At 39.4% G+C, this 19912-nt stretch overlaps 1 protein-coding gene across 7 annotated transcripts in view; it reads left to right on the forward strand.

The window, feature by feature from the left end:
* ANKRD44 (ankyrin repeat domain 44) overlaps positions 1–19912 on the forward strand; it is a 334769-nt gene that overhangs the window by 254988 nt on the left and 59869 nt on the right. For all 7 annotated transcript variants that reach the window (XM_023591719.3, XM_023591720.3, XM_023591722.3 and 4 more), the window contains exon 16: positions 2539–2650. In XM_023591719.3, coding sequence (XP_023447487.1) covers positions 2539–2650 — 112 coding nt within the window. The remainder of the gene's footprint in view (positions 1–2538; positions 2651–19912) is intronic.

Consider the following 19912-nt stretch of genomic DNA (forward strand, 5'->3'; position numbering starts at 1 on the left):
GGAAAGCAGGGGCAGGGCAAGGTAACAGGCTGCCTGAGAGCTCCTTTATACAGAGAGAGACCTCGCCTTTTTCAGCACTGGCCACCTACTGGGCGGCGCTCCGCTTTGCAGCTTAAATGCTATGGTAGTTTCTAGGGCTGCTGTAACAACCACTAACTGGGTGGCTTTGAGCAACAGTTCTGGAGACCAGAATTCTAACATCAAGGTGTCGGCAGGACTGTGCTCCCTCTGGAAGGTCTGGGGAAGAATCCTTTCTTGCCTCTTAGCTTCCCGTGGCTCCCTGCAGCCCTACGCCTTGGTTGGCTTGTAGCTGCGTCTCTCCAACCCCTGCCTCCGTCTTCACAGGGCCTTTTCCTCCGTGTCTCCCTGTGTGTTTCAATCTCCCTCTCCTTTCTCCTTTCTCTTTCCTCTTATAAAGACACCAGTTGTTAGATTTAGAACCCAACGTAAACCCAGGACGATTTCGTCTTGAGATTCTTAACTGATTACATCTGCGAAGACCCTGTTTTCAAATGAGGGCACATTCTGAAGTTCTGGGTGACGATAAATTTGGGGGAGATACTATTCAACCCACTACCTGGGCCAAAATTGCCCGTCAGAGCCCTGATAGGATAAAATATGCATATTCCCAATTAAAATGTGGAATGCATTTCCCTTTAGAAGCAATTGATGGATATTCAAATTCTATAGTGATGTTACAATAATACTTTTGGTGGTAGAGTTCAGCTATCTTCTGAGTTAAATAACTCTTTGGCGGCAATTCCAAGTACTTTCCAAATCCCACCCAGTCAATTTACCAACTGACTTTTAGAATATAATACTTTAGAAACTGAGGGGTTTGTGTACATTACAACATTATTCCTATTAATGATTTTATTTAAGGGCCAAATTTGGTTTAAAACATGTCACACCTGGGCTCCACCGGTAAGCATTTAATTACCAAAACAAAAAAGGACTTCCTTATAAGATGCAAATCACCAAAGACAACATGATAGCAGGACTCCAAAAATAGCTTGATATCTTATGGAACATTATGTGACAGTAGGTATTTGGTTCTAAAAATGTATGTCCGGGAAAACGGACTTTGGCCCAGTGGTTAGGGCGTCCGTCTACCACATGGGAGGCCCGCGGTTCAGGCCCCGGGCCTCCTTGACCCGTGTGGAGCTGGCCATGCGCAGTGCTGATGCGCGCAAGGAGTGCCGAGCCACACAGGGGTGTCCCCCGCATAGGAGTCCTGCAAGGAGTGCGCCCATAAGGAGAGCCGCCCAGCGCGAAGGAGGGAGCAGCCTGCCGAGGAATGGCACCGCCCAGTGCCGCTGACGACAACAAAGAAACAAGACTCAGCAAAAAGAGACAGAAAACAGACAACCGGGGGAGGGGAGGGGAATTAAATAAATAAAAATAAATCTTTAAAAAAAAAAAAATGTATGTCCTTCATCACTTTTCCTAGAAACTAAATTATCTGTTTTGATTGCCTCTATGTGTGATTTATTTATTCTTTTTGCCTTATGCCAAAACAATAGGTAAATGCCAAATTAACATTTTTTGAGTAATTTGTAGAAATTTTCTATTGGAAGAATTTATTTAACTTATAGACACATTTAGAATCTTAAAATTTTTATGTAAGTATGAAATTGAATCAGCTTGGTCTTGTAAACAACACATTTGTCTCACTGTCACAGAAATAAAACTGAAATACTCACCGCTAAGCTATTCCTTCTTTTACCCAGCCATATTTTTCGATTCCCAGTAGACGCAGAGCAGTACCCATTATATCCATGAGTTTTTGTGTTCTGGAATTTGGGGGCACTTCAGCAAAGGTGGTTCCTCTTCCTTTTTCTGATATATTCCAGTGATTGTGGCTTTTTCACAAAAATTGCAACTTTGTCAGAAAAGGTTTTTAAATTTATTATTTTAAATCTACTCTGTATTCCTAATGGTGCATTTGTGGTTTAAGCCTCTAACTTCATCTGTGGTTACTGGATTCATCCTTTAGATTTTTTAAAATGTTTAACCACTCCTTTAATCTTCTTGCTTTTTAGGCTATTCTTAGATTCTTATTTCTCTTAAACTCCTTAACTTTCATTTTCCAACCCTTTGATCTTAGAGTCTCCAACAGCAAGGTTGAAAACAACGCCCCTCTACTGAGTTTTGCCTCATTGTAGTGGCCTAACCGCTTCATTATTAGAGCTGAGACTTCATCTTTTGAACCTGGAGCTCTAAAACTTCTTATTCAGTAATCTTGATGCCCTAAGATAATTTAAAAACAAAAACAAAAAAACATAATTACCCCCTTGTTCCTAAAGCATTTCCTGAATCCTAGAATGGCTATTTTAAGCTGAAATAAAGATAGCTACAGAACACACACACACACAAACCATACAGCACATAAAACTTCATTGCTCTAGGATTTCTAAAGAAATATTTAAACTCAAAAAGTGCTTTGTGGAGTGTTCACAATAGGAGGAAATTTACATTGATTATCCTTTTTGGTTCAGAGATATTTTCTAAAATAATGCCTCATCTTTATACTTACAGATGTCTAGAGTTTCTGCTTCAAAATGATGCAAATCCATCTATCCGGGACAAAGAAGGCTACAATAGCATACATTATGCCGCAGCCTATGGCCACAAACAATGTCTAGAACTGGTGAGTAGTTGTGCTTGTTTTGTTTTCTCAAACATACACACACACGCCTGAAAATGCTGACCTTGACCTCTCAACAAATGCCCTCACTCTCTCATCAATTAAGTGACCACTAATCTCCCTGAAGATATTCTGTGGTGAGTGATTAAATTTTCTCACTTTGCAAAATTTAGATCTGTCTGGTCCATTTCTGTCCGTCTTAAACTCAGAACTGACTGATAACTGACTCTTCCACATTAACTGGATCTGGAAGTGTTAACCCTGCAATATGGACACAGTTTGTATCTTAAAGATGATTAGGATATATCCAATAGACCTAATCTATATTTCAGAAGGTAAAGTCAATACTCCTGTATTTGATGAGAATGTTGTATGATGACTCACATACTGAGAGTCCTACGGGTTTGACATGGGTATGTGGGCACTGATATCTGACTGCTGCTGTTCAGCCTCTAATTGTTTTCAGAATATTTGTGTTGCAAAGAGAATCTTTTAGCAGGTATGACTTTTTATTCTAAAATAATGGTGACTGTAGTGGCATCTCCAGAATTGGACCGCTTATGTTAGAATCCCAACTTTGTCCCCTTATTAACTGTGTGACCTTCGACAAATGTCTTAACCTCTCTGAGACACAGTTTGCTCATATGGAAAATGGAGGTCATGTTAGTGCCTGTTTTGTGAGAATGCTGAGGGGAAGTGAAGTAATAAATGTGAAATACTTCACCTAGTATAGAGTAAGGGCTCAATAAATGTCCCATTGCTACAAGAAAGACGTTCTTTTCTGAGACAGCTGCAGGTGAACTAACTCTAGAATGCTGTTATGGATTAAACTGCACCCCCCCCTCCAAAAAAAAAAAAAAGGAAAGATCTGTTCAGGTCCTAACCTCCCTAACCTCCAGTCCCTTGATTGTGTCCCAGCTGAAGACCTTCTTCGTTGTTATTATTTCAGCTGAGGTCAAATTGAAACAATATACTGGCATCCTTGTAAGCAGAGGCAATTTAGATACATTCGATAAGAGAGACACAGAGAGAAGATGGTCATTTGACAGAGGCAGGCTTGAGTAATGCTGCCGCGATCCAAGGAGTGCCGTGGATTGCCAGCCAGCCATGAGACGCCAGGGGAAGCATGGAATGGATTCTCTCCTTTAAGAGGAAACGTCACCCTGCTGACACATTGACTTCAGACTTCTAGCTTCCAGAACTGCGGGACTATACATTTCTATTGTTTAAACCAACTAGTCTGTGGAACTGTTGCAGCAGCCCGGGTAAACTAGGACAAATACCTTGAACCATAGTATTCATAGTTTAGAGAAAGACATTGGCAAGGGTGCAACAGCAAAAGTTACTGAAATTTCCCAGCCCCAAATTTCAAACCTATAGTGATCAAAACACCTGGGGATCTGGAATCTGAAATTCTCCCATTGGTTAAGGTCATGAGACACATACTCAAATGCCCAAAGGGACCATAAAGGTAAAGTAAATGAGTAAAGCGAGCCCAGGTATGAGACAGTAGGGAGTGGTGGGGATTATGGCAAATAGAGAGCACATGTTCTGTCTAAAGGGAGAAGCTGCTAGTGAGCTGTTTGAGGCCAGGTAGGAATGCAGGCCTAGGGTTATTAGGTTGCCAATGTTTCAAGAGAAGTTAGAAATTGGATTTTTTAAATGTGAAATTTCCTGTTTGAAGAAATACTGAGTCAGGGGGGAAAAAGTGGGTTTGTGGCTGAATCCTGTCTGCAGGTAACCATTTTGCCATCTCCTGAGCATAATTCTGGGTTCAGAATATACTCTACCAAGATACACTGGGTACCCCAAACTCATTCTTCTCTGGTCCAATAATAGATGCTACCTTTCCTGACTGGACTCTCTTTTCCTTGTCCCTTTAAAAGGAGCTCTACTTTCCAGAGTTATTCAAAGGTGTGTCTGGGTAAACACTTGCACTTTATCAAGTACACAGTCTATTGATAGAGGCATGAGATGGAAAGCCCGCCTTCCTAAATGTATTTAAGATACAGCTGTCTCTAATTGGCTTTTCTATGAAAACCATATGCCACAATTGGACATATGAAATCTTATTACTAAGTTTGTTATTATAGTCTTAGTAACTTGTGCTTTTTTGAAAGTACTCTGTCTGAGAATAATAATCTTGGCACACGTTCTTTCTATGTAAATAATATATCACACATTACTTTCATTTTTCAGGAAAGCCATTTTGGAGCCATTATTTTCTATTATCCAATGAAAAGGTGTTCTGTCCACAAGAGAGTTCCACAATTCTCTTTAATGAAATTATCCCTTAGATCAAATCAGCACTTGCCCTGTGTGATTCACAAAGTGATGATTATTCATGGAAATTATAAGATATTCAAAAGCAGGCAGGGGAGAAATTATATCTTAATTTGCACTATCAGTTGATGAGAACCAAGCATCAGTCTAAACTGGTAGAAGTGGCACCATTTGCTTTTAGGAAAGAACCTTAGGGAATTATTTATAACACAAGATAGAAATTCTCTTCTCATTTTCATGTATAATTTTAGTTGGACTGAAAGTTCTATATATTCCTATTTGGAATACACCTTGATATTCCTTTTGGGTGAAGTTGATCTAAGCCAAGATCCTAAGCAGGCTATCAACATTCTTATATTTTCTACCCCCTTCCAATCAAAACAAAACACGAACAGTCAATCCTGGCCTTCCCCTAGGAGGAACATCACAGAGCCAGACAACTGCAGGTCTAATCTCCACCCCTGGTTTATCCTGCTGTGAGCAGATTTGGGAGGAGATGGGAAAGGATCAAAGGATTCTGGAAGGAGGGGAGATGGAATAGAGCCTTTGCCAAATACAGGTTTTAAGTGAAGAGGTGGTGGGTATTTTATTTTGTTTTATTTTATTTTTTGGTAGTTTTTTTTTTTTTGGTTATCTTTTTTATTTGCAAATGGGGAATCTCCTCTTCTAATTTATGTTCTTCCTCTCTGTAAGAACCCAAAACTCATATCCCTCCCATTTCCTTGGGTACTTATGTTAGGAAAACAAACCAATTAACCAATATATATTAAGAGGTGAATTTCTAAGACTCTTTCACCACTGCCATACCTCCCTTGTCTCTCGCCTCTCAGCACACAGACCCCAATCCTCTCAAGAGTCCTGCATTTAACAAACTGGTCCTGACTCTGCAATAGGCACTAGAATTACACCATGAACGAGCATATGTCTGGTAGCTCAGGATAGCTTGTTTGAGCTTGTGTAAGTACAGGAATAGTGCAGGGGAGCCTTTCTTTACTCCATATTTCCTAGCCTATGCTTCTGTACTGTGGAAGGAATAGAGAGACTGAAAGAGTGTTTATGGCCCCTGAACCTTTCCTCCCAGCCAGGAGCTTTGTCCTTGGGAGCTGGTGTGGAAGTGTGCAGGATGGCAGGCCACCAGAGCCAGCTGATCTGTGCGGTTGGTGAAACGTGGCTTCGAACCCACCTCCCATCTAGTTAGGCAATTACTGTGATTATGCATCTCATTAAATATATAGCATTAATTTTGATGTATATTCTGTTTGACTCAGACATTTAACTTGGTGTATGTTTACTTGATATTCATGGTTTGTGGCTCATGTCCGTGATCATACTTAGGATTTAAAAGCCGTGCTTTGTGTTCAATCTACTTTGCTATAATCATAAAGGAACAGACATTATCATTGTAGTTATTTTCACTCTATTACCCTTATACAAACATATTGGATTAGTTCTCTGAGCAAAGAACTTGAAATTGGTATGAATCTTGATAGAATAGCCAAGGTTCAGATTTCTGCCAAGTCTACCTATTCAGGCCAGAATTCTCTGCAGGTCTTTATCAAAGACGTATGTACTGTGTGTGCAAGTAAAGATCTACCAACAAATGAGTGCTGAGAGCTGCGATCAGTCATACTCAGCTAGGCTCAGAATAAAAGCAGAGTCGGGGAGACTTGGCTAACAAAATTTGTCTTGTCTGAACAAAATTTATGTTGGAGTGGAGAAAGAGAATTGGCAAAGGAGAGCTCTAAGCCTCCCTTTTCCTCTGTCTGGAATGCATTTTTTGTGACTGAATGGAAAAATCAGGGAATCATGCCCCTATTTGGAATTTGTGAATTCGTATTGGCATACTAATTTTCTTTTATAAGATTTATAAGAATTTGTCTGTAAACATAAAGATCTTTTTGTCCTTGAAATGGAAAAATGTATGTGCCAGTGTAATTACATAGATTGCCTGTAGAATTTTAATGCGATTATCAGATAACTCTAGACCTCTGATTAAATTCAGGACAAGATTTTGCCATGCCAAATCATTTGGAATTTGGCTGTTTCTCTGGACCTTTTCCCCTTTTCACTGTTCCACATTAACTTGAACTTCAACTATGAAAGTAACTGGGAATGACAAGTGCCTGCATGTATATTTTACGTGTTTCTGGGACTCTCTAAAGACAAAATGAAGACACCTACGTCTTGGGGAACTGAATACTGAAGTTGTGTTGCTTTCAAATAAATTACTTAATGTGTGGGATTGTTTCTTGTGTTTGACACAGAACTTTAGGAAATCGGTACCACCTGGCTCTGAATAAACATGTCTGCATGAGATTTACTTGAATTGGCAATGTCTGATTATACTTCTCAAGAGTAAGAAAGCAGGATATAGAAGAGGAGTTAAAACACACGCACACTCACACTCAGAGGACTATTAAGTGGTCATCTGAGGACAAGAAGATAAAAACTCAGCAAACTTTAACCCTAGGCCCAAACAAGTCTCCAGTGATTTTTCTGTCCCCAAAAGTCCTCCTGCAAAACAGATTTGAGGATGTACATAGTCTCCCAGCTGGCAATTTTCCAATGGACAATGTTCTGAGGAAACTGTAACAATGCTCATCTTATTTTTTAATTCTTTTAAACTCAGTTTTAAGGAGGAACATGAAATCTTATGGGGATCTCACATTAAGGGAGGCAGTAGAAGGGTGGGCTCAGATATTTTGATGCCTCTGGTGGCCCACTCACTGCTATGAATATAAATAGAAATGCATAAATTTTTAATCAGAATTTGAGTCTGTATTCAGAATAATAAAATAGACAATATTTCATGACAAAATGTTCCATCTATTTCTTTGTAATATGAAAGAAAAGAAATTTTGACTTGACTATGAATGAATCTGATCATGTAAGAACCACTCAACAGAACGTTAAAATAGAACAATTTCAGTCTCACTTCAAGTTGAGGGCCCAAGACAGTGGGATCATTGCCCCCACATTTCAAAGTGAGATACTGTTTCAGCTGATGGGCTCCTAACCCCTGTCTGAGGTCAGAGTTGCAGATCAGAGGGATGATTCCTTGGGAGATAGCTTTGTTGTGAGTCCCACCCCACTCCATAGCCGGGAAGAAGGGGTGCTTTTTCCTCACCCCAAGCCTAGTGGAAGTAGTTCCAAGGAGATTTCTTGGCTAACTGATATGTGTCCCATGCAATTTAGGGACCATGGTAGACTGGCATCTGGCAAATCTGAAGGCTGACTGGCTCAGAATTGTCAGGCAGTTAAATGAAAGAGGCAGTGTTTGAGGAATAACTCTTCCCCCACCAAAGATGGGGTAAAAGTTCATGTTTCTCAATGCCCAGCTGTGGGCCAGAAGGGAGCTGGCCTGGAGTTCTTGATCCTACTCAAGAGGCTGCCTTGAGAAGTGGGGAGAGCCATGATGCCCAGGGGTGAGGGAGGAATGTAAACTACCAGCAGAGAGGTGATTTTTACCCAGGTGGAGAGAGCTACTGGTGAGAGACCCCAGTGATGCACAGTTGCTGAAGAACCTAGGTAAACATCCAAGAGAGAGACAGTTTTCAACATTTGACACCATTTCCATAAGGTTGCCAGTCAGTTGAACCAGTCCTGTCCTCTTATGTGTCCTCCTTTTCTCAAACCTACCAATAAGGAGGCAGGAGAAGGAGAAGCTCTAGGCTGGGGAACAGAGAAGTCTTCCTTGTCCCTTCCCCACTGCAGCTTTTGCAGGGAGTGGTGGGGAGAAGCTTCAAAGTTCAACAGCATTAGGTGTTTCTGGTGATTAAAACCACAATAGGATATTACTGCATACCTCTCAGAGTGGCTAAAATAAAAAGAATGACAATACCAGATGCTGCTAAAGATACAGAGAAAGTAGATCACTCATTTGGTGCTAGTGACAATATAAAATGGTGCAATGATCCTATTCAATAATATTTGTGCGTGACCTAAGAGCTTTTTTTTTTAAAGATTTATTTATTTATTTATTTCTATCTCCTCCCCCCCCCCCCCCACCCTGGTTGTTTGTTTTCTGTATCTATTTGCTGCATCTTCTTTGTCCACTTCTGTTGTTGTCAGTGGCATGGGAATCTGTGTTTCTTTTTGGTTGCGTCATCTTTGTTTCTTTTTGTTGCATCATCTTGTTGTGTCAGCTCTCCGTGTGTGCGGCGCCATTCCTGCGCAGGCTACGCTTTGTTTCGAGCTGGGTGGCTCTCCTTATGGGGCGCACTCCTTGCACGTAGGGTTCCCCTATGCAGGGGACACCCCTGTGTGTCACAGCACTCCTTGCACGCATCAGCACTGCGCATGGGCCAGCTCCACACGGGTCAAGGAGGCCCGGGGTTTGAACTGCGGACCTCCCATGTGGTAGACGGATGCCCTAATCACTGGGCCAAGTCTGCCACCTAAGAACTAACTTTTATTACCACCTTGAATGCTAAATTGTTCACCATTTTTAAACTATACTAATTCTTAGAAAGACCACCTTATCCAAAACTCAATGCACGCAGATTAACTACATGACCTTGTCCACTCAGTCAAGGATCTACTCCAAAATGAACTTCAGACGTTAGTCTTTTAATTCTTTCCTCTAGAAAGAAGCTTCTGAATCTATATCTCTAACTTCAATCTCTACGAAGACCAATCTAACAAATCGCCTCATGGGCGTCTCCATCCAGAAGACCTTTTGGAACTTGAGTAGTTTATAAACTTTATGTCACCAAAGCTCATGGAACTTGATCAACAATATAAGGTCATGAGACCCTCATTCTTTAAAAGAATCAATCTCTCAAAACAAAACAAAATAAAACAAAAAGCAAACCCTTCTTCTCTTCCATAGCCTTGTCTCATGAGGAAAAAACTTAACAACCATGCTTATTATTTTTAATAAAATCATGACAATGAACATTTACTGCAAGCACATTGGGCTGGACCCTGTGCCAGCACCATCTCATTTAATTCTCAGAACAACACTGTGAAGTATCTACTATTATTATCCATATTTCAGAGATGGGTACCCAAGGCACAAAGAAATTAAGTAACTTGCCCTGGGTTATAGAGTTGGTGTGACATAGAGCCAGGATTCAAACCCAAATCTGTCTCCAAATTTCAAGCTTCTAACTTTTATGCTGTACTGTCTCTAGAAGATGGCAAAGTCCAGAATTTTGAAAGACGAAGTTGTCTCAGGACATGTGAATTGCACATCAATGAAGACATAAGGCATGCCACTAAGTTATCAGTGAGATGAGAGGGCTTAGGTTTTGTCAGGAAGCAGGAGAACCTCAGGAAGTACCAACATGGATGTCTGTGTCATCCATTTCTTTGGATATCTTGACTTGTCTTGACTGGCAGTCAGCAGTTTCTTTTCTGCCATGAGAGCAGCATGTCCCTATAGCACAACTCCAGCTATGGCTCTCAAGTACAAACCACTGTTCAAAATCTGCTGTGCTGACCCCTGCACTTCTGCACATATTTTCATAAAAACACCTTTACTTGAACCCAACCTTCCCCCTGGAATCTCTGTGCAGCATCTTTGCAACAGCTGCTGTGAGCTAGCCATCACTCTCCTGACTGTAACAGCTGCCAGGGATGACCTCTTGCAGCTGGGGGGTGGTGGGCGGTAGTGAGTTCCTAGCGAGATTCTCTCTCCAAGGATGTCTTGTCCTTGGCAACTGCTAAGGACTGCTCACTTGTGAAGTCTAAACCAGGTCCCTATGATAAGTTCTTCCCTTTTTGACACTTATTCAGTAACAGGAAATATAGAAGCCTAGACATTTTATAGTCAGAATAACAGTTCACAAATACACCTGTGCCTCCAGATATTGGTGTTATGATGCTCACAAAGAACAAAGAGCCTTTCTGAGATTCCAAATGAGTATAGCAGCCTCACCATCTGTAACAGCTGAAAGGGATCTTTGGAAAAACCTAAATCATTCAGAAATAATTGAGATTTATTTTCTCTTATTTCCTAGAACCTCAGTGGTAACATCACTGGATTTAAATTCTAAGGGCCATTCACTCTTGGAAAAGTGGTTTTGTTAATAGTAAACACCAAAATGCATTTGGTCACTGGGAAAGCAGTTTAATATATTTTAGAATTACAACTTCATTGCATTTTTTTTAGGGAAAAAGTTATAGTTTTTTCCAAACACATGATTTTTTCACAGAAAATATTGTTTTTAATTCAATAAATATTTTTAAGTTCATAGCAATTTTCTTTGGGCCTCAAATTCCTCACATTAATATGGGACTAACTGTGCTAAAAATAGTCCAAAGTAATCATTTCAGACAAGCAGAATTTTTTTTATTTAATGATGCTCAATTTTTCAGTATTCCCTATGTGCTGGTCATTTCTAGCTCTCTTGGATACTGTGAAAGGTTGGAGGTCAGGGGTCCACATATTAGCTTTTTAACAAGTTCATAAACTTTATTAGTCCTCCTTATAAGACGTACAAGTCTAATAAGAACAGTCTTTGTGAATTTACAGCAAAAAGTCCGACTGTTAGAAGACTACAGTCTGCGATGTCATCTACTACAACTAATGTTCCATTCCAAGTAGGAGATCCAATTTTACAAACTGAATAGTGGTCAGAAGTTTTCTTCCTTAGTATAGAATTAAAATCAAAAGCATTAAATAAAAGTCATTGAGCTCAAGCTGTGGTGCCTCGTGTATCTTCTCTTATTCAAGACCCAGTACCCTACCAATCAGAATACTTTCAGCAGCCTATCCAGGAGTCTTGTCCCCTGGTCAGGGTAAAAACAACCCTTACCACTGGTGCTATTTCTAGATTCCATGGAAAGTGATCTAGTAGTCCATTAGGACAACTTCCAAGGTGTGACTTCTTTTACATTAGCTACCTTTAGGATGACTACTTTCTGGAGATATAGAGTAGATTATCAGGCAACGGGCTGGGAACTGTGGCTGATAGAAATATCTTCAGCATGGATATTACTCTCTGGGAGATTAATCTATTAATAGTATGGGAAGTAAAACATTTACTATGTAAATATTGGCTCAACATATCACCCATTTCCTACTTCTCCTATAGGAGATGATAACTGTTCTTGAGTTATTCCTCTGGCTCTGCCTTTTCTGGAGGAGCTTTGGCTCTGCTCTAGTTTTTCTGAAGAGTTTTTGGAGTGATTCACATGAGCTCCATGTGCTCTTCTTTGCTACCACAGGGCACCCACCATTTTCCTCTGCTGTTGTTTGCTGTGGTGGTTTCTCCCATTACTGTTAGCTCTAACAAAGCTGTTCAGCCACCTGTGCCCAGTAGAGGCACCTCTCCTATCGCTGCCCACCAGTGGTGCTGGAGTGGCTGCCGATATCTGCATCCAACATGTGGAGTCTGCACTCAACCACCTTCCCACCCTAAAGCCCAGCCCAAGACTAAAGGAGCTTGGCATAGGATGGGATGTGGAGTATTGTTGAAAGTTCAAGGGCTTCTGTATCACGGAATGCCAGTTCTGCCATTGCCTAACTGCAAGGTCTTTGATTATTTTACTTCATTTCCATGAGCCTCCATTTCCTATCTAAACTGTCGAACGGGGACAAGGTTGTTCTGAGGATTAAATGGAATAATGTGAGTATGATGCCTGGCATACGCAACTATTATTATGTATTCATTTAATAAACCTTAATCAATTTTCCCTAACTTTTGGGCACTATGCTACATGCCAGATCTAAAAAGAAGAGGAAGATGCAGTAGCTCAGAGATTACTGTCCAGAAATGATAGCCAGTATGAAAATAACTGTGATAAAGTACTGCAGTCGCTCTGCTAAAATTCCATATTTCCATTATTTTTATCATTTTCCAAGGGAACACATGATGTCCAAGAAAAGGTATGGGTGCCTTCAGAGAGGGCACATCTCTTTCTGGTTTCAGTGGTTAATGAGAGATTCACCGACACTTGTCACAGCATAATGTGTATTTGTCTCATTTAGATCATTTGTTTCATCAGCCCACCATGTGTGAATATGGAATACTAGTGCCAAACCTGGAATGAATTGAATGATGGGGAGAGTGATGGATGTTTGAACTTGTTTGATAAATTGTCTGGCACCTTATTTCAGAATATCGGAAAACCTATTTTCATGTGGTTTCTTTCCTTGCAATGATATTTGCATCAAGCACTAAATAGAAAAGCAGCAACTGACATAATACATTGGAGCGAAAGGAAATGAATACTGTCTCTCAAATAGTGCTTGTGAATCCCATCACCATCTGTGACAGCCATTCATAGAAGATTCCATGGGAGGCACGCACATACCTCAATGCATGTGTGTTCATCTCTCCCATCTGTTTTAATTTGCTTAAAATAGTAACAGCTTTCTCTACCCAACTTACTTGAATCTGTGCTAGTTCTTTCCATGTTCATTAGCCAGAAGTAGTCTTTGTGGTCTTTAGCTAATATTTCAGATTCCCACCAAGACTAGCTTCAGTTAAATCAGTAGAAATTTTCTTTAAAGCTATACATTTTATAGACTGGGGTATGATCACTAAAATGTTAATTAATGCCTAGCATGGGAAATTTATACTCTAATTTAACATTACAAATGGTGTCCAAAGGGACATTTACATTGGTTTGCACAGCATTTATAGAAACTAAGAGCAGGTAAGAGCTTCCTGAAGCAGGATACTTTTCCTTGCATATATGAGAATTAATAATTGTTTATATTCTATTATCACCTTTGTTCTCTTGCTCTGCCGTTCTTTGTCAGATTACCATGTTTCTTAGCTTCTACATCTCTCTCTTTATCCCCAAATAAAAGCTCTCTTGCCTTAGGCAAATAAATTTAACCTCAAGCAGAGGCAGAAAGTAAATTAGCACCATGATAATATAATTCTGGGTAACCTGGGAATATCATCTGCATGAAAATTAGAGTTGATTAAAAGAAAAGACATAACTCAAATTTTAGATTTGCTCCCAGAAATCACCGTGGAAACATGAGGGCAGTTTTATTGCTTTTCCTGGTAATAGAAAAAGAATTGTATATATACACAGCAAGGGGAAATGACTATAGGTAACACCCATGACCCTGAATATTTTACAGGGTTGACCACTTGTCACCATTTCAAAATCAAGCCTTTTGCAGTGTAGAACTTAAACTGAGTTAGCTCTCAAATGAGTATTTTCATTGATAGACATGTAGTTAATGGCCAGGGACTGAATACATTTTGAATTGTATGAAATCCAGGAAACCTGCTGCCTTTTTATTTTAGACATCAACTTGTAGTGATGATTAAGCCTCAAATTAATATTAAAAGACTCTCTAATAATCAAAGCTCTTACAGATACCATTCACAGTTTATCAATGAACTAATAATGCCTTAGGAGGTAAGAAATTAAAGCCCACTTACATAAAAGCTAGGCTTCTGACTTTCATTTAAATTATCGATTGTTTCCTCTCATCTTGTATGGCATCCCTTCTCTGTTTAAAAAGACTTTAATTTATAGAACACAGGGCAGTAACAATCAAATGCTGAAAAAATTTTAATTCAGTCTAAAAGCAGATAAAACACCACTCTGAGTCCTTGAACTCAACTCCAGTGTATTTCTCTGATAATGCCCTTTAAATTTAAATATTGGTTATTTGGAGTACCTACAATGTTGGGGGTGAGATGAAAGAGTAGATAGTATGTGCAATAACTGCAAACCCAAGAAATTTTCCACATGGTACTTAAAAAGAAAACATATTCTGTACCATTGAAATGAACAGGCTGACTATTACCTACAGTGGCACCTCCTGGTGGTTTTATTTTAAGATTATTACATATTTATTAATAACCTAATATGAACCAGGTTTAGCTCAATCTAAAATGGACCCAGTCCCATCTTGATCAACACAGTATACATTATAAACTGGCAAAAATTCACAGATGAAAGAATGGACTACTCTGTTGGAAACATGTGATTTCTATAAGATTTAGTGTCTTATCCCAGCCCTTAGCCACCTTTCAATTTTAGTTTAGACAAACAAGTCACAAAATGTTTAGGTAGAAGCATAAATATCTGTGTGTGTTAGATCAATGTGAGAAGTTTTGGAAGATTATAATTTTTGAGGATGGGGAACCCCTCTTTTTTAAAATCCTGCTGATAATTCTTATACCATCCAAAGAAGAGACCAAAAATAAAGGGTATTTTTTAGACTGAAAGCTTCAACCAAAAAGTACTGACAATACTAAACAAAATATTGGCAAATCAAATCCATGAATACATGAAAATTATAATACATCACAACCAAATTAATTTTGGTTTAATTATTCTATGAATGCCATGGGAGCTTGACATTAGAAAATTAATCAGTGTAACTAAGTTGCAAATATTAAGATAGGGAGACAATTCTAGATTGAGTAGGTCCAATCTAATCACATGAGTCCTAAAAGCATGGAACGGTCTCCAGCTAAAGGCAAGAAAAAGTCAGGGCGATTCAAAACATGAGAGGGTTTCAACCTGCCATTGCTGGAGGCAAGATACCTAGGAAGCATTAAAAGGAAATGTGGGCAACCTCTAGGAGCAAATACCAGCTGACAGCCAGCAAGGAAATGGGAAACTCAGTTCTACAGCTCCATGGATCTGAATTGAGCCAACAACCTGAATAAGCTTGGAAACAACTTTATCACCAGAGCCTCCAAAAGAAACAAAGCCCTGCTCACTCCTTCATTTTGGCCTTGTGATGCTCTAAGAAAAGGAACCTGGGGAGTAGATGTGGCTCAAGTGACTGGGTCCCTGTCCACCATATGGGAGGCCCTGGGTTCAATTCCCAGGGCCTCCTGGTGAAGACAAGCTGCCCATGCAGCAGAGAGCTGATGGCCCGTGCCATGGGGAGCTGCCGCAGCAAGATGATGCAACAAAGGGAGATGCAGAGGAGAGATGGTGAGAGACGCAGCAGACTAGGGAGCTGAGGTGGCTTAAGTGATTGAGGGCTTCTCTCCCACGTTGGAGGCCCCAGGATGGTTTCCGGTGCCTCCTAAAGAGAAGATGAGAAGAAAAGATAAGCAGACACAGAGCAGACAGCAAGCGCAGACAGTGGGGGGGAGGGGAGGGGGGGGAACGGGAATAAATACAATTAAGATTTTTAAAAATGTAAAAAATAAAAGGAACCTGTTGAGCCATGCTATACCCAGATCTCTGACCTACTAAACTGTGAGATAACAAAGGGGTGTTGTTTTAAGCCACTAACTTTGTACCAAGGGTTACAGCACTAATAGAAAACAAGAAGGTATAAGGATTGGGGGAAAGAAAAAAAATTAAATTGTCATTATTTCCAGATTTTATGGTTTCCAGACCTTACCTATACATAGAATCTGCAAAAATTATTAGAATTAAATGCATTTAGTAGTGTTGCCGGATATAAGGTCAACATCCAAAAACAACTCTATTTCTATATTCTAACAACAAACACATACAGGAAATACAATTTTAAAAAGATCTCATATACAAAAATATTGCCACCTACAATGGCTTAAAAAAATATAAAATGCCCTTCCCATAAAAGCTGCAAAAAATTATTGAAGAAGATAAGATGACCTAAATAAATGTTCTTACACTTACTGTGTACAAGGTCAATATTTTAAAAATCAATTGCTTTGGAGTTCTGGTTGACCAAGACAGCAGTGTAAGATGCCCCAGGTGCTGTTCCCCCACAGAATCTTGAACAACTGGGAAAAACTGGCAGATCCATCTTACTCAGAAGTCCAGAAAACAATTAAAGGGTTGAAGTAACTTGGGGAGTGCCAAATCAAGAAAACACAACTTTAAAAAATAGTAGGAAAAGCTCATGGCACCATTGCTGAATCCTCCACAAACCCCTCCGCAGTGCAATGTAGAGCCAGGCTGTGCCCATGTAGTGGGTTCCTAGCCCTGTTCTGAAGGAGCAGAGTAATTTCTTTGTGCACATTGGAATGTATATATGTCAGTGCCAGTCGGTCAGGTGGCAACCTGAATGACTGACTCAGGACACTCATCTCTGACTCCCCCTCCCAGAATTTGTCCTGTAGGCAGAAGCAGCTTTCAGACAGTTAAGATAATGTAAGATACAATTAGGTGTAAGCAGCCTGGTGTAAAGGACAACCTGATTTAAGACCTACCATGGAGTACCCAGGAGACAGTCTATTTCATAGGGAGTAGAGGGGGTATTCTAATTCCTGAAAACAAGGGAATTCCTAAGCCACTAGCAAGACACAGGCTAAGGAAAGACTAAGAGAACCTTGCACTTCACTTTCACATCAAGCTGATCTTCTCAATAGGAGAGCTAAACTCTGAAGGAGAACACCAGCCAACACAGACCCAATTTTCAAAGACTGTGAAATGCCCTTTTGTATTAGTTTGCTTTTGTTGGCTCCTAGCACTCAAGGAAATCTCTGACATATCACTAGCTAGATACAAACTTATGGAACAGAGAACTAAGGGACTAAATCCCAGAGTTAACACTTCAAAATATTAAAATGTACAGTGGGCAACAAAAGATTACAAGACAAACAAAGATACAGGAATGACTGTCCATTCAAAGGAAAAAGGTCCAGAAACCATCAATGGAGGAGAACAGATTTAGACATGTCAGACAAATACTTTTTTTAAAAAATCCTTAATATGGTCAAGGAGATAAAAACATAGACAAAGAACTATAGGATATCAGAAAAATGGTGAGAGAAGAATATGAGAATCTCAATAAAGAGATAGAAATATTAAAAAGAAACCAACTTGAAATCCTGGAGTTGAAGACCACAATAACTGAAATGAAAAATTCCATAGAGTGTTTCAAAACAGATTGGAGCTGGCAGGAAGAATAGTTGAACTCGAAGACAAGAAATTGAAGTGATTCAGCGAGTGAGCAGAAAGAAAAAAAGGATGAACAAAAGTGAAAAGAGACTGAGAAACCTGAGGATATACCATCAAGTATACCTATATGCATTTTGGGAATCCCAAAGGGAGAAGAAAAGGAAAGGAAGAATATTCAAAGAAATAATGACAGGAAATTTCCCAAATTTAATGTAAGATAAAAACATGCACATTCAAGAAGCCCAACAAACCTCAAATAGGATAAACTTAAGATAACCAGGCCCAGACTCTGAATTGACACACTGTCTAATGCCAAGGACAAAAAGAGGGTTCTGAATGCTGCAAGAGAAAGTGATGTATTATGTGCAAGGGAGTCCCAATAAGATTAAGGGATGATTTTTCATCAGAAACCATGGAGGCAAGAAGGCAATGGGACAAATATTTAAAATGCTAAAAGGAAACAATTACAGAAAAGAATTTTATAACTGGTGACACTGCTTTTCAAAACTGAATTTAGGTTTGTATCAAATCAAACATGATTCTTATAGATTTAAGGTATTAAATTTAACCTATATTGGAGCCACAAAGAATGTGTATGAAAAATGTGTGCAGAAATTAGTGACAAAGGACTCAATATGGTACAATACAAAAAAAAATCAGGTAAATATGAAAAAAGACATTAATGGTAAATTCAGGGACAAAAAAAGGTACAAGACTTACAAAGGCCAAGTGGTAAAATGGCAGAAGAAAGTCCTTCATTATCAAGAGTTCCTTTAAATGGGAATGGATTAATGTCTGCAATAAAAACACAGAGAATGGATAAGAAAAAATAAGAGCAAACTAAATCTAGCAACCACTAAAAGAATTATATACCATGAACAAGTGGGATTTTTTCCTATGTATATAAGAGTGGTTCGAAAGAAGAAAATCAATTAATGTAGTACACCACATTAATAGGACAAAGGGGGAAAATCATGTGATTCTCTCAATGGACACAGAGAGAGCATTTGACAAATTCAGCAACACTTCTTGATAAAAACACTCGGAAAATAAGGAATAGCAGGAAACTTCCTCAACATGATAAAGATTGTGTATGAAAAATCCATGGCTACAACATACTCAATGGTGAAAATGTGGAAGCTTTCCCCCTAACATCAGGAACAAGAGAAGAATGCCCACTATCACCACTGCTCTACAACATCGTACTGGAAGTTCTAGCCAGAGCAATTAGGTGAGAAAAAATAACTAAGAGGCAACCAACTTGGGAAAGAAGGAGTAAAATTTTCCCTATTTACAGATGACGTGATCCTATACATAGAGAATCCTGGAAAATCCACAACAAAACTGCTAGAGCTAATAAATGAATTCAACCACATACCCGACAGTCTCCCATATTCAACTGTTCTCTCCAACCCTCCCCCTAATTCCTCGGGCCATCTGACCCATCCTCCCAACCCAAGCCCCTTCAAGCCTGCAAAGCCCCACTCATTAGTATCCCTGTGCCCCTGTCTTATCCCTTCCCTATACAAATACTTACCTCCACTTTATCATGATTTTACCCATGTAGGCGTCAGCTCACAACCTTCCTCTCCCCCACCCAGTTTTCCGTAAGCCTGTCATTCAGTCTCTAGCTCTCTGAGACAGCCTGGTTTGCAATGGATGTGCCCCAATGATGAAGGAGGTTGTTGATGTGGGAGGGGTGAGGGTGGCGTGGGGTGTGGGGTATGTGGGAACCTCATATTTTTTAATGTAACATTTTTTGTGATCTATGTATCTTCAAAAAAATACAATAAAAAATGGAAAAATAAATTAAAAAATAAAAGTTCCCTCCTTATCTGGAAAGTCTACTGAAAATAAAAGTAAAAATGCACGACTCAAAAATAAATAAATAAGAATAAATGAATTCAGTGAAGTGGTGGGATATAAGATAAAAAATCAGTGTTGTTTCTATACACAATTAATGAACAATCCAAAAGGAAATTTTTAAAAGTTCCATTTCCAGTAGCAACTAAAAGAATCAAATATCTAGGAATAAATTTAACCCAGGATTCAAAGTACTTATACATGGAAAGTACTCATATATGGAAAGCTTTAAGCATTGCTGAAAGAAATCGAAGAAGATTTAAATAAATGGAAGGACATTCTGTGTTCATGGATTAGAAGACTAAATATTCTTAAATATACATATTCTTAAGATGTCAGTTCTAT

This window comes from Dasypus novemcinctus, chromosome 7 (assembly GCF_030445035.2).
Source record: "Dasypus novemcinctus isolate mDasNov1 chromosome 7, mDasNov1.1.hap2, whole genome shotgun sequence".
In the NCBI taxonomy this organism is placed as follows: domain Eukaryota; kingdom Metazoa; phylum Chordata; class Mammalia; order Cingulata; family Dasypodidae; genus Dasypus; species Dasypus novemcinctus.